Source organism: Pavona decussata, unplaced genomic scaffold, assembly GCF_977016875.1.
Source record: "Pavona decussata unplaced genomic scaffold, jaPavDecu1.1 SCAFFOLD_94, whole genome shotgun sequence".
Taxonomy (NCBI): Eukaryota; Metazoa; Cnidaria; class Anthozoa; order Scleractinia; family Agariciidae; genus Pavona; species Pavona decussata.
In genome coordinates, this window is record NW_028145511.1 from 1,348,386 (window position 1) to 1,361,988 (window position 13,603).

Below are 13,603 nucleotides of genomic sequence, written 5' to 3' on the forward strand. Positions count from 1 at the left end.
ATTTGAGTGTAGTTGTCAGGAAGCCAACTCAAGTCCACAAACGATCTTGGTTGGTTTTGTGATGGCTGTCTTGAATTCTGATTGGATGTTTGAGCTCCATGAGTTGAAGTCTGTGCGCTGACATCTACTGTTCACTTCAAACATTGAAGAGGGCCCAATTCATACACCATAATTCGGTTGCGCCGCAGTTGTTTGCTAGTGGTATGGCGTCTAAATCACTTTCTTTTGTCGGACAGATTTCTTATGGGCACGACCAAAAAAAAATGGAGGTGTAGCGGTGTTCGACGCATAATACAAACGTAGGGGGAAATATGTTACCGGGGTTTATTAGCATAGATACAGAGAGTTTTGTCTTACAATTCCTGTTCTGTGCTTTCTTTATAGCCGAGAACTCAATAAACGCTTCCACGACATCAAAACGCCCTTCATTCAGAAAAAAGTTGTTTGTACCATATCGGGATTCTGTGCTCACTTTTCTTCTGAAGGACAGCCTTGGAGGAAATTCCAAAACTGTCATGATTGCGGGTAAGTTCCTTTACACTCTTCTTTTTTATAAGAACTTTTTTTATGAGAACGCTGAGGCTGAGATAAACTAAAATTTAAGAACATACTAAGAACATTACCCAGGCTGAGAGTCAGTTATAAATACGGATAAAATAATACGTGTAATAAAACTTCAGTCTTTACAGTCCAATTAACCCAACAGAACATGTCACAAGCAACTTCACACGTCTTGGTCATGTACGCATAGATTTATTGAAATGCCATAACAGGTAACTTAAGGGGGCAATTTACCTAAATTTGAATGAAATGTAAAGAGTTTTTAAGAAGGGATAGAACAAAGAAAATGATTTTTGGAACACCAACAGACAGTTGATACCCACGCAAGAGCACCCCGGGTCGTTAGTGGACTAACTTGGTATCCGTCTATTAATTATTAAATACAAATTCTTATTTTAAAACTTCACTAAATCTTCAATATTTCTTATTTCTCTTAATTTAACCAATCCTTCTAAAAAAAACTAATCCTCCCAAATATATCCAAAAATCACCCAAAAATTTACAAAATACCCCACAGCACAGATTCACGGGATAATGATAGGGTTTTTGGATTGCTTGAAACGTAAATGAGAAATTGCCATTAAAGCCATGTCAAGTGGCAGAAAACTGGCGTTTAGGTGAATTGCCCCCTTAACCTTTTTCAGGCTCAAATTGCCAAAAAAAAATAAAATAATAAAATAATAAATAAGAACATTCAGCCGCAACCCCAAAATTAGACGTTCTTATAAAGAAAAGAGTGTAGGCCGTCAAATGTTGATGACCCCTGTTATTTGATACCGTAACTAAACTTGTTCTCAAAAATTGGTGTTTAGAGTTCTATTAATTTTGAAAAATGTTTCTGTTTTTTGTGAAAATATTTTCTCTCGTTTCAGCCATTTCCCCAGCGGAATGTAACTACGGCGAAACGCTCAGCACACTGCGGTATGCACATCGAGCAAAGAGCATCATTAATACGCCAACAATTAACGAGGTAATAAGTCCGCATTTTCTCACTGTGATAAGTTACTTGCATAATGTTTTCACAAGCCGAAGTGGAATATAACTTTTCGTTTAAAACTATTTCTCGAAAAAAGATCTTGCAGCGACCGTTGAGTATGTTTAATTTACAACTGGCGCCGGCGTTCTTTTGACGCTATTTCGCAATAGAAAGTAATACACGGAGTAGACGGTCTTCATGTTGTTTTGGAACCTTTGCCTTTTTCAGAATGAACAGAAAAGTATTCTGGCCATTCTTCCCTCGAGAGCAGAATCAACGGAATACGGTTTTCTCGGATTAGAAGGAATGGGCCTTTTGCACTGGTCACATGGTCACATGGTACAAAATCTGCCATACAGGGCCCGGTTGTTCGAAAGCTGATTAACTCTAATCCACGATCCAGGTTAATCCAGGTTTTCATCTCGCTCGTCAAGAATGTTTTTAAAGGCCAATTTTAAGCTAATGGTAAAGAAAAGTTTAAGGCAAAACTGAGGGACAAAAATCTTTTGGAGGAATTCATATAGGTTAGTAAATAAACTCGAATCAAAGTTCACGTTAAACCAGGGTTAGTTTTATCGGGCTTTGAACAACTGGGCCCTGGATGGCAAAGGAATTTAGTGGATTCGAACACAAAGGAATTCCAACCTGTCAAGCTTGACTTTCCTTTGTTCTCGATGTCTCAGTGTGAGGATGGCACACGTTTTTGTCATCCAGTATCGGATTTTTACCAAGTGACCAGTTAGTGCAAAAGGCCCATTGCGTTCTTTTGGGGAGGTTTGGTTTTCTTTTTAATCGGAACAGGGCGTTTATTAGAGAGAAGAGTTTATTATTTTATAACATTGCACTTCAACTTTAACAACTGTGTATAACGTTTAAGAAAAATCAAAGGCGGAAAAAGAGGAGTGTTCTCCATTAGTTTTCAGTCTCAAATTTCAAATCGTCGTCAATCGGAGGAACGTTGTCTTCATTAGCCTCGTCAGTGTCTGAATCCGAATGTCTGAAAACTGGGTTTGGGCGATTGAACTCATCTAGCATAGAGAGCTACGATTTAAATTGCCTCACAGGGTTCGTCTGTTCTTTTGGGAACTCATATTCTTTGTATTCTGTTCAGTATTCCTGAACCGAAATAAGAACAGACAGAATTGTTCTAGAGGAATGCACCCAAAACTGAGTGATATGATTTGGGGTTACTCGATGATCTTTTCACTTTCGTTTTCTTTACACGTATAAATCAATAGCTGTATACATTTTTTTGCAGGATCCAAACGTGAAGCTCATCCGGGAACTGAGATCCGAAATCGAGCGACTTAAGGGCATCATACGCAGCACAGAGACGGGAGATGAGGTCAGTTGACTCTAATTTGTTGTAAACAGCTGTTGGCTTTGGTTTGATGTTCCCTATTTATCATTTTGTTTCTGAAGAAAACCTCGCTCAACGACTCAATGAAAGCTGCGAAAAAGCTTCACGAAAATCAAGCGCGCGTGGAACAGCTCACAAAAGACTGGACCGAGAAATGGAAGGAGGCGCAATCCATCATGCAGGTGGGTGGGGTTGGGGAAACGGATTAGTGGGGTGGGACAGGAAAATGCCAGTCAAGCTTAGCTTTCTTCAAACGCGTGCCTGAGGTTTTATTTAGCATTATTTTTAAAGATTCTGGCACAATCATTTGATTTGCAACAGGTACATTCATAAATTGACCCAATTTGACTCCTAGAATTATAAAGATTTTACTAATACCGAAGTATTTTTGCGCTGTTTATGACTACGCGGAAAAAGCAGATCTTAGCAAGGGTTATTGAAATCCAAAAAGAAAATTGGAGGTAACCACACATTTTTAAGAGATAATTTTCCAACAATAATTCTAAAAGCTGCAAAATGTAAAGGAATGTATGGCTTTTTTTCCAAATTTAAACTTTGTTATCTCTAAAAAATGCATTGTTACCCCCAATTTTCTTTTTGAATACCAAGGGCACTTGCTAATTTCTGCTTTCTCCACAAAGTTTTAAAAACCGCGCAAAAATATCCCTGTATTAGTAGGCACCACCCATAGGAAACCTGAGTATCTCGAGATGCGCCAAACATAAGCGCAGTAACAAAAGTAGGCACCGTCCTTAATTCTTTTTAACAAGTGTGTTCGTTTTTTTCTTTGTTTTTCAGGAGAGCGAGTTGCAGCTTCGTCGGCACGGTTCTTGTGCTGTGCTTGTCGACCTCGAGCTGCCTCATTTGGTTCGCTTGGAAGAGGATCCGCTAAGAACTGAGATAATGCTGTATCGTATCATGGTAAGGCAGTTCAAAATATCGCACAGTATTTGCTGTGTGCTAAGTTCATTTTTAACTCGTGAATGCGCGCATGCGCAATGAACGAGTGTTCGTAATGTACGGAAATGTCACTCGCTTGGCCGTTCCATCGGTCGCTCGTTGGGCTGTAAACTTTCAGCAAATATGGCGTACTCTCACGGCTCGCTTAAGTTTCGCTCCTTCAACTTAAAATACACGTTTTTGGAGAAATAGCCCAAAGAACACTTGACTGCCAAAAATGAGGATATTGCACAAGCTCTCGAACGATTACTGACCGAAGTGCGAACATCACATGGGTTTTTAAATACTGGAATGGAGAACGCTACATTACGGAAAATGTTGTTTTCAATACGGTAAATGCGGTAAAATATTACCTCTTACCACTATTTACTTCTGTGTTTAGGAGTTGTCTCACAGGAGCCTTTGATTTGTTGTGTTGTCAGATGTGTGTTTCAGTCAAATGAAAAGCATCTTTGGGAAAGAATAACCTCAATTGACATGTCACGTCTTATTTGTTCACAGCCTGGAAAGACGTTTATCGGGCTGGAGACTGCACCAAACCCTCAAGACATCGGTAAGTCATAAACAAGCTAATGCGCTTTGGACGCGGTAACACAAGTAAACCTTTAAAGAAAGGAAAACGCGTTTTGAACGCGGCAAGTTTAACCCGCGGAGAAACGCGATGTAAATTACACTAGGATTAGGGGGTTAGTTTCTATGGAAACGAATGTTTGGTTTTGTCAACAGGGTTGATAAGAGATTCGAGTGCTCACGTGTCGAGAAGTAGCCCCTCGTCAGAGCGAATCGATTGCTGGAAACGTGAGCAATCGAATCTCTTTCATTGGCCAAATTACCTCATCAACACTAATAAAACCAAACATTCGTTTTCCCAAAAAATGACTGCATGGGAGGCTAATTGGTTTTCATTTCTTAGTTCTTGAGGGTGAAGAGATTGAAAAGGAGCACTGTGTGCTGGACTTCACAAAAGGAAAGGGAGTGTCACTTGAGCCGATATCTCTGCTGTGCTGGGTGAATGGTGTGGTAATCTCACAGTCCACGAAACTAAATCAAGGTAAAGTATGTATGTTGTGTGTCTCTAGCAGCTTTCGTTTGCGCATCGTTAAAGTATTCAGACGCTTATTCATTGCTGGCAAATCAAAACAGATGTGGAGGTGGATTGAACCAATCAGAACTGCCCGCGAGGAAAAATCTGGTGCCAAGCCTGGGAAAACATGTAACCGGTGCCAAGCGCGAGAAAACGTGTAACCGGTGCCAAGCGCGGGAAAACGTGTAACTGGTGCCAAGCGCGGGAAAACATGCAACCGGTGCCAAGCGCGGGAAAACATGTAACCGGTGCCAAGCGCGGGAACGCGTGTAACCGGTGCCAAGCGTGGGAAAACGTGTAACCGGTGCCAAGCGCGTGAAAGCGTGTAACCGTTGCCAAGCGCGGGAAAACGTGTAACCGTTGCCAAGCGCGGGAAAACGTGTAACCGGTGCCAAGCGCGGGAAAACGTGTAACCGGTGCCAAGCGCGGGAAAACGTGTAACCGGTGCCAAGTGCGGGAAATCGCTTGCAGGTCAAATCACGGGCTTTTTTTATTTTATTTTTTTTTAGTGAAGTCGCGCCCGACGATGTCCCTGTTTTGTTTATTTGTAGGTGATGTGATTGTTCTTGGCAAGAGTGATGTGTTCAAATTCAACTATCCAAGCGAGGCGGCCATACTGAGGGAGAAACGTCGTTCAGGGTTGTATGGCATGGTGAGTTTTTGCAAGAGCTTTTGTAAGGAGGCAGACACTGGATTCTATTAAAAAAGAAAAAAAGAAAACGCACTCAGCCTCTTCTCCGAATTAATTAAATGAAATGTCTTATGAACCCGAGGAAATTCTGAAGGGTTGTTAGTCGCAAAGCAACAGTATACATTTTAAATGAATGTAAATATATATGAAACATATATTTTGAACTTCGGGTGAAAGATCAAATAGAAGAAAGATCCTCACAGGTACGCTACTTAAGCAGTTGCGAAGAGAAAGCCTAAAAAAAATTCAGCCTTGAACGGAATTCGAACCCATGACCTCTGCGATGCCGGTGCAGTGCTCTATCAACTGAGAGCTGGTCATATTGTGAGTTCGTAATATACCCGTGAAGGATGAATAAATGAATGTAAATATATGAAACATATATTTTGAACTGCGGGTGAAAGATCAAAGAGAAGAAAGTCGCTTAGTTGGTACAGCACTGCTCCGGCATCGCAGAGGTCATGGGTTCGAATCCCGTTCAAGCCTGAATTTTTTTCAGGCTTTCTTTGCGCAACTGCTTAAGTTGCGTACTAACTGCGAGGATCTTTCTTCTATTTGAGTATACATTTTATTTCGGATCTTGTAGCGCATATTTGATCGACCCCCTGATTGCTCAGGCAGGTGAGTCGTAACTATATCACTAAATGTTCTTTTTCTTTCCAGGAATCCACGGAGTCCTTGAGTAATTTCTATATCTCGCCGGTCCGTGGCAGTCACGGCGACCTGAGCGTGAGGTCTGATTCCTCATCGCCGATGACATTCGACTCTGGGTAAGCAGTTCGTCTAACGCTTCTTCACATTTTGATAAATAAAATTGCAATCACGCTAAGACGCTTTCTCATAATCGTTGCACCTTTTTTGCAGCGTTGAAGTGGATCTCCCAATGGGCGCCGATTCTTTAGAAGATATCAAGTAAGTGTAATAGGCCATTATCAAAGCGAGACTAAGTGCAAAGCTTTTCTTATGAAAATAAGTTTTCATTCATATGCAAAGCTTTGCACTTAGCCTCGTTTTTATAATGAGGTTCGAAGCAACTCGGAAATGGGTTATTATTTTAGTCCCTTAATAACTGGGTTAGGTTTATTGCTCTATCCAAAACAACGGACTTGATGAGCCAAAAGGCCAATTATATATTACCGGCGCTTAACCCTGATTCTATAGCATGGGGCAACTAGGAGTATTGCTACTCCCCGTGTGATGAGCAATGTGATGATTTCTTGTCTAAGAAAACATTTAGACTTAGGCCACTTCAATCATTTCGCAAATGGAATGCACCGATTGAACGAGAGTGTATACGCCACTTTGCCATTTTGAAGAATTGGTTGAATCAGTCCTTCAAATTGGTACACTGCTTTTTCAGACCAACGCATCCGGCTGGCCAGTTCGGACAAATGGGAGGCACCCTTAGTCGGTGGACCTTTATTTATTTATTTATTTATTTATTTATTTATTTATTTATTTATTTATTTATTTATTTATTTATTTATTTATTTATTTATTTATTTATTTATTTATTTATTTATTTATTTATTTATTTATTTATTTATTTATTTATTTACCAGTTAAGTCTTCACTCCTAACAGAGTATTGCAGACTGCTTCAAACTGTAATAAAGATTACAACAATGAATAAAACAATAACATAAAATTACTAATATGTAAGATCACACAAAGATTGCCTAAGTGAACATGGCGAAGTAAATGTTATTATTTCTGGTGGGAGATTGTTCCACTGCGCAATTGTCCTAGGGTAAAAAGAGTTCTTGTAATAATCGCATGTACAACGTGGCTGCTCAAATCGGTGACTAAGAGACGAGAGCCTGGTGTCCATTCTGCTCTTATGTTCTTCCCGCGAGTCAAATAGTCAACCCTCACGCCTTCCGAATTTTTAATAAAATTCCATTTTTATTTGCAGACACCAAGTGACGGATTTGATCGCCAGACACAAGGAAGCCGAAGTACGACGACTAGAGATCGAACGAGCTTTCCAAACGGAGATCGACCACAAACAGAAAGAAATTGACGATCAAAAGGAACACATCCAAACTCTACGCGAGCTGCACGAGTCTAAATCACAAGAAGCGAGACAAGAACTCGAGGAGGTTCGCCTTAACATGGACAAGAAACACGATGAAGCGAAAAACGCGATCGAGAAGCAGCTGGAAGATTTGTTCGAGATGAAATATAAGCACAATAGAGAGGTAGAGGCGTCGGCGAAAGAGATAGCCAAGGAGAGAGAAGAGGTAGCGAGGTTTATGGAAGAAGAGTGGCAGAAGGTAATGCAGTACGAAATGAAACTTGCAGAGATCGAGATTCAACGGCGCAAAGCGTTGGCTGACGCGGAGATCGAACGCACGAGACAAGGAGAGCTTCACGCTTTTGAGAAGGAAAGAGACTTGAAAGAAATTGAAGAAGAACAATTGAAATTTTTCGATAAGCAAGAAAATCTCGAAGCCGCTAAAACCGAAGCAGAGGAGAGCTTGAATAGGGATAAATCAACGTTGGAATCGACGCTTAAGAAAGATTTGACAGAACTGGACGAGGTGGAAAGAAAAATTCAGTTACTGGAGGAAAAGCATGATCAGTATTTGACTTATCTCAGTTCTATAGATTCGGAGGGAATGGAAGATGATCAGAGCTTCGAGAATAATGGAATCACAGAGTTGGATCAAATTGACAAAAGGCGTCGCATTTCGGACGTCGGTCCGAAAACTCTAGCTGTTGCATTTGATTTGCGGAAACCTAGACGTGCTAGCTGGAATTTTGATTCCAAGAAATCTCAGTCCGAAGCGTGCGGAGTTGAAGATGTATTAGCGCAGCAGTTGGAGACTTTACTGGCGCTTAAAACTGAAAAAGTCAAGATGATCGAAAAGACGCGAAGCACTTTAGCTGAGGAAATAACCAGCGTGGAATTTTACGGTCGGCAAATCTTGGAAAACGAGGCCAAAATTACAGAACTCGAAGAAAAATATAAAACAACGCGACAGCAACACGCTGAGAAAATTCGCTTGTGTCTAGCGAACTTGAAAAATAAAGAAGAGGACGAAATAGGCGTTATTGACCAAGAGCGCGAAAGATACACGGAGCTCTTATTGAAGGAATACGGCGAGATTGAGAGCTTGGTTGTCGAGACTTTTGATACGGTAAATTCTAGTGATGCCGACGTTCTTTTAGAAGGCGAGGAACCGAGCGATTCAAGAGCTATTGAGGGAAAGAGAGAAGATGTCCTTGGCTTGGTTAACAGAAGGTTGAGGCACATTGGTTCAGAAAGCGATGATTTGTTTCTCGAATATGTCGCCAAACGCGCGCATTTTGAGAAAGAGGAGGACAGAGTTCATGAACGACAAAAGCGCATCTCTGAGCAAATGTTAGATGGTGTGAAAGAGAAGGAGATCGCTCTTCAAAGATTGTCGGGGCAGAAAGAAAGGTTCCACCTTGAAAGAGCGAGGGAACGAAGATTGATTCACGCCCGAATAAAGAGACTTTCGCGCGTGAAGTCGAAGGACGATCTTTCAAATGAGGAAGTGTTGGAGTTTTTCAAGGAGGAAACGAGGAGTCTACGAGAGGCGTTTGAGAAAGTGGATGAAAGCGAAAGCAGGTAAGAGAAACGCTGAGAAAATTAAGCAGTTTCTCTTAAAGTTGCTACTCGTAAGATCATTCACAACTAGTGAAATGTTAACGTTTGCCGGTGTTGCGTTGCTGACTGGACGAACGATGTTAAACGATGCGTTGAATACAATTCATATTAGGGCAACTATGCAAATCACTTGTAACCGGCACCAAGCGCGGGAAAACGCGTGTGCGCAAGGCACAATTAGTTGTTGGGTTTTGCTTCTCATTGGTTGACAAAGTGGCGCGATGTTTTTGGACCAATCAAAGAGCTTAGCAAAGCAAAGCCAAAGCAAATGTGTAATTATTCATGGCAGTAATTGAAAACTGCTCTTCTGGGCTGAGTTTTTTTTTGTGATTTTTGCCAGTTTTTCAGGGGCTTGAATTCAAGTTGACACGACTGAAATTGCGGCATATATCCGAAATGGGTCTTGTTCGTCAGACTATTGCTAATTTTAATTTTCGCCTGAATGGCCTTGCCAGTGGTGAAAAGAAAAAGAGTGGTTTTCAATTGAGTGTCGAAAGTAATTCCGCCTCTGCTTTGGTTTTGTTTTACTACGATCTGTGATTGGTCACTAAAACTCGCGCCACTTTCTCAGCCAATGACAAAAACCCAAACCAATTGTTTTCTGTTCACACGCCTTTTCCTACGCTTGGCGCCTGTTACATGTATTTGCTTCACATTCTGATTGGTTCATTGCGCAGTTTGTGTCTGTTATGATTGGACAGGGTAATTGCAGTACTTTAGTTTTGATTTACGATACTAAGTTCTCAAACTCATTAATAATTCATCAAGAGAAAACAAAGAAAATCACCACCGTGACCGTGGTTTGGATATGTGATCCTAATTACCATAAAATTTTGCGAAATTAAGCCTTGAATTTCTCCAAGAATTAATCATTTGAGAAGCCATATCAAACACTCGAAAGTGTGTCTCATCAGATGTCCAAACACCTCGAAGTCGTTTAAAAAAAATCGGCTGCGCCTCGTTTTTACAACCTACTTCCCAGTGTTTGGATATCTGATGAAACACACCTTCTCGTGTTTGATATATTACTTGAAAACCACTCGAACAGTTTTTTTCGTGTAAACCTGGAACACGCGCAATTTCCAAATAATAAGTAGTCTGTGCTATGGCTTCCTTGTTTATTAAGTAAGGCCTAAATGACTCATTACTGTCGTTATTTTGAACAAGTTGCGAACACATTTTAACTCAATTCCTTTGCAGGCTTCAGTATGAGCGTCGAGAACGAGAGAACATTCATTTGCAGCTGGAAGAGGCGCGAGCAAAGTTAAGAACGAGCGAAGAAGACAGAGCAGACTGTTTGGACAGGCTGAAGGATTTGGAAAATCAAAAATCACAAAAGGAGAAAGAAATCAGTGAATTGAAAAAGAAAATGGAAGACGAAAAACAGAGCTATTTAGAAAACCTCAAGTAAGAGAACGAAATAAATCTTTCACTAAGTAAAACTGCAAAAAAGCCAACATTTTCCACTTCCAGGATAGTCTCCGTAGCTGGCGGTTTTGTGGCCCGTGACGGAGCCTCGAGAGGAATGGCGAGGAGTGGGGGTTTTCCCTTCTTTGTCCCCATTCTTCTCTCGACTTCGCCGCCGGCCACCAAAACCCGACAAAAACGCCAACTACGCACGGTATTTCCAGGACTGTCGCTTGTTGAGAGAAACTGTTCTTTGAGGCAGAAATGTCAGTCGTTTGCACGTGTCCATAAACTGCACGTGTAATTGTTGCCTTTTGTTTGGCGGAGACGTTTAGAAACCCAACACAAAGCTGTTGAACGCTTGTAAAAAAATTAATGAAGATAAATTGCACGTGCGGTTGTAGTATTTTGGTTTTGATCTGGGAAATCATTCGTAAGTTAAAATAAACTGCCTGCGGTTTTTTGTTCGTAAATGTTAATTGGCTTTTGACTTGAAGAAAAGTTTGAAAATCGTGGAAAGAGTGGGCCAGGGTTATGCGCGGGTTATGCACGATATCCACTAAATTCCTCTCTCTTTTTAACGCTGTTGTTTTTCTTTGTAGAACGGAAGATTACGAATTTATTGAAAAACCTCTTGGTGAGTTAAATGTCCTTATTTTTTTTTTCACGTCTCATAGCTGAAGAATGAAGCAAGAAGTTTCATGAAACGTACTATCATGTTCTGTTTTTGTTATTGTTATTATTTTTGTTTTGTTTTTACAGTCAATAAACTTCACGTCAAGTTCCGTGTCCTTGGTAACCACGCCGCTGCAGAGGTTCTGAAAGAGGCAAGTCATGTCACTGTAAGCCCATTCCATGGTTACACTAAGCTCTTTAACCAAGATTAAAACTAGACTGATTGTGTGTGAACATACTGGGTTAAAAGATAAATGTACCGTGAATTGAGCTCCAAAGAAGAGTCTGTGTGATAGTTATTGCCTGGTGATTTTCTTGAATTTTGAATTCCTAAGGCACAGCAGTGGGGAGAGAATTTAACATGCAGGTCATTTTTTCGATGCTGTCATTTTAGTATAACTAACAGACTCCTGAGAATGATTTGTTTAATCAGTAAATGACAGTAAATGAAAAAATCTGAATGCTCCTAACAAGAGTTGAACCTAAGACCTTCCAATTACTAGTTTGGATGCTCTACAAACTGAGCTACAGGAGACTCGTGGGAGCTAGGACCATTAAACTAGGTTTATGGGACAAACATCCTGCATACTGCTAGGATTTTTAAGTTTTTTTGGTTCACTTGTTTGAATTAACACTATTGCCATTTTAACCGCCTCACCAGCTCACTGGGATTAGAAAATTTAAGCAAGACAGAAATTCTGAAGACTGAAAATGACTAAATTTGAGTCTCCCAAGATTGAATCACGAGTCTTGAAGTCTAAATTTGAGCAGCGATGTTTTTCTGTTTCCTCGTTTGGTGCTGTTCCGCGCCGTTATCCTGTACACTGCACAACAAGATCGTGACGATCACGTTGATTAATCCTAGCTTGTTCTTTGTTTGTTTGTTGTTGTTGTTTTTTATTTTCCATATTTTGTTGTGTTTCTAAAAACACCTTTTTTGTTTTGCAGGCTTTACTTGCTTCCAGTCTCCCTGAGATGATAAAGTCTGCACCAGCCTCCTCTCCTCGTCAGATGACCGAGGATCCATCTCATGGCGGATGGACGTGAGTACTAATTGTGTTCAATTATATTGTTTTAATTGTTTTTGTCCGGAAAGTGAACTCTTGCACTCCCAACACTAGTTCGAAACGAGAAACAATCCTAAATTGTATTTTGTAAAACAGTTGAAACGAACAGCACCACAGGAAAGTACTGCTCAGTAGCTTTCATTTGAATGGTCACACTTTAGGATTTCATCCACAGACCCAAAAGTTAGAACCACCTTGTACAGCATAATAAACAGCACCACAGGAAAGTACTGCTCAGTAGCTTTTATTTGAATGGTCACACATTAGGATTTCATCCACATACTCAAAAGCTTGAACCACCTTGAAAAGCGTAATAAACAGCACTACAGGAAAGTTCTGCTCAGTAGCTTTTATTTGAATGGTCACACATTAGGATTTCATCCACATACTCAAAAGTTTGAACCACCTTGTACAGCGTTATAAACAGCACCACAGGAAAGTACTGCTCTGTAACTTTCATTCACATGGTGATTTAATCGAGGCTTCATTGAATTTGTGGACCACAGTTTGTGTTTGGTGATTTTGAGGGATCTATGATTAGTGCGACCGCCGACGTAAACCCATTGAATAGACGATATCGATGCTTTTTTAAAACCCAGTATCACTTGTTTTCCTTATATCTGCGCCTGAAGGTTTCACAGTATTCAGAAGGACGTCACCATTGTGAGAAAACGAGAAGAAGGTCCTGCCGGCTTCCTACACTGGTAAGCACCTCTTACACTTCACAGTTGATATGCTCCTAATGTAGGGAGCTACCCAGCTCTTTGGTAGCCCGCCGCCAACCGTACATTTCTTTGTAGCAATCGTAAAATTCTAAGTTCTACATTTCCTTGAGCGTGAAGCACTTTCTAGGACGCTTTGCATCTTTGCTACATTAAGCATGGCGGACCCATTCATTAACTTGTAATGTTCATTAACCAATTCTGGTTCATTTGCTGCTTTAATTTAGTTGTCCTGGCAGCCGTCCAATCAGAATCTAAAAAGCTTCTAGTAAACAAACTTAAGTTCGTTTGTGGCATTTAGTTGGCTTCCTGGCATCTGTCCAATCAGAATTTGAGGATATCTTCAAGTAGACCCACTCAACGTCACTTGTTACATTGAGTTCGTTTTCTGAAAGCAGTGATCGAATTCTGATTGAATAGTATGCCGATCTCCATCTAGGTAACACTTTACCAGTGTTCCAGAT

General features: G+C 40.6%; 1 protein-coding gene across 1 annotated transcript in view; it reads left to right on the forward strand.

The window, feature by feature from the left end:
* The window catches only part of LOC146473293 (uncharacterized), a 40,550-nt gene that overhangs the window by 14,847 nt on the left and 12,100 nt on the right, over nucleotides 1–13,603 (forward strand). The window contains exons 12-27 of the mRNA XM_085118533.1: nucleotides 385–525; nucleotides 1,434–1,531; nucleotides 2,796–2,882; nucleotides 2,960–3,079; nucleotides 3,696–3,818; nucleotides 4,359–4,410; nucleotides 4,771–4,908; nucleotides 5,493–5,593; nucleotides 6,296–6,402; nucleotides 6,497–6,544; nucleotides 7,547–9,229; nucleotides 10,469–10,675; nucleotides 11,278–11,312; nucleotides 11,438–11,517; nucleotides 12,299–12,393; nucleotides 13,050–13,121. Coding sequence (XP_084974659.1) covers nucleotides 385–525; nucleotides 1,434–1,531; nucleotides 2,796–2,882; nucleotides 2,960–3,079; nucleotides 3,696–3,818; nucleotides 4,359–4,410; nucleotides 4,771–4,908; nucleotides 5,493–5,593; nucleotides 6,296–6,402; nucleotides 6,497–6,544; nucleotides 7,547–9,229; nucleotides 10,469–10,675; nucleotides 11,278–11,312; nucleotides 11,438–11,517; nucleotides 12,299–12,393; nucleotides 13,050–13,121 — 3,187 coding nt within the window. The remainder of the gene's footprint in view (nucleotides 1–384; nucleotides 526–1,433; nucleotides 1,532–2,795; nucleotides 2,883–2,959; nucleotides 3,080–3,695; nucleotides 3,819–4,358; nucleotides 4,411–4,770; nucleotides 4,909–5,492; nucleotides 5,594–6,295; nucleotides 6,403–6,496; nucleotides 6,545–7,546; nucleotides 9,230–10,468; nucleotides 10,676–11,277; nucleotides 11,313–11,437; nucleotides 11,518–12,298; nucleotides 12,394–13,049; nucleotides 13,122–13,603) is intronic.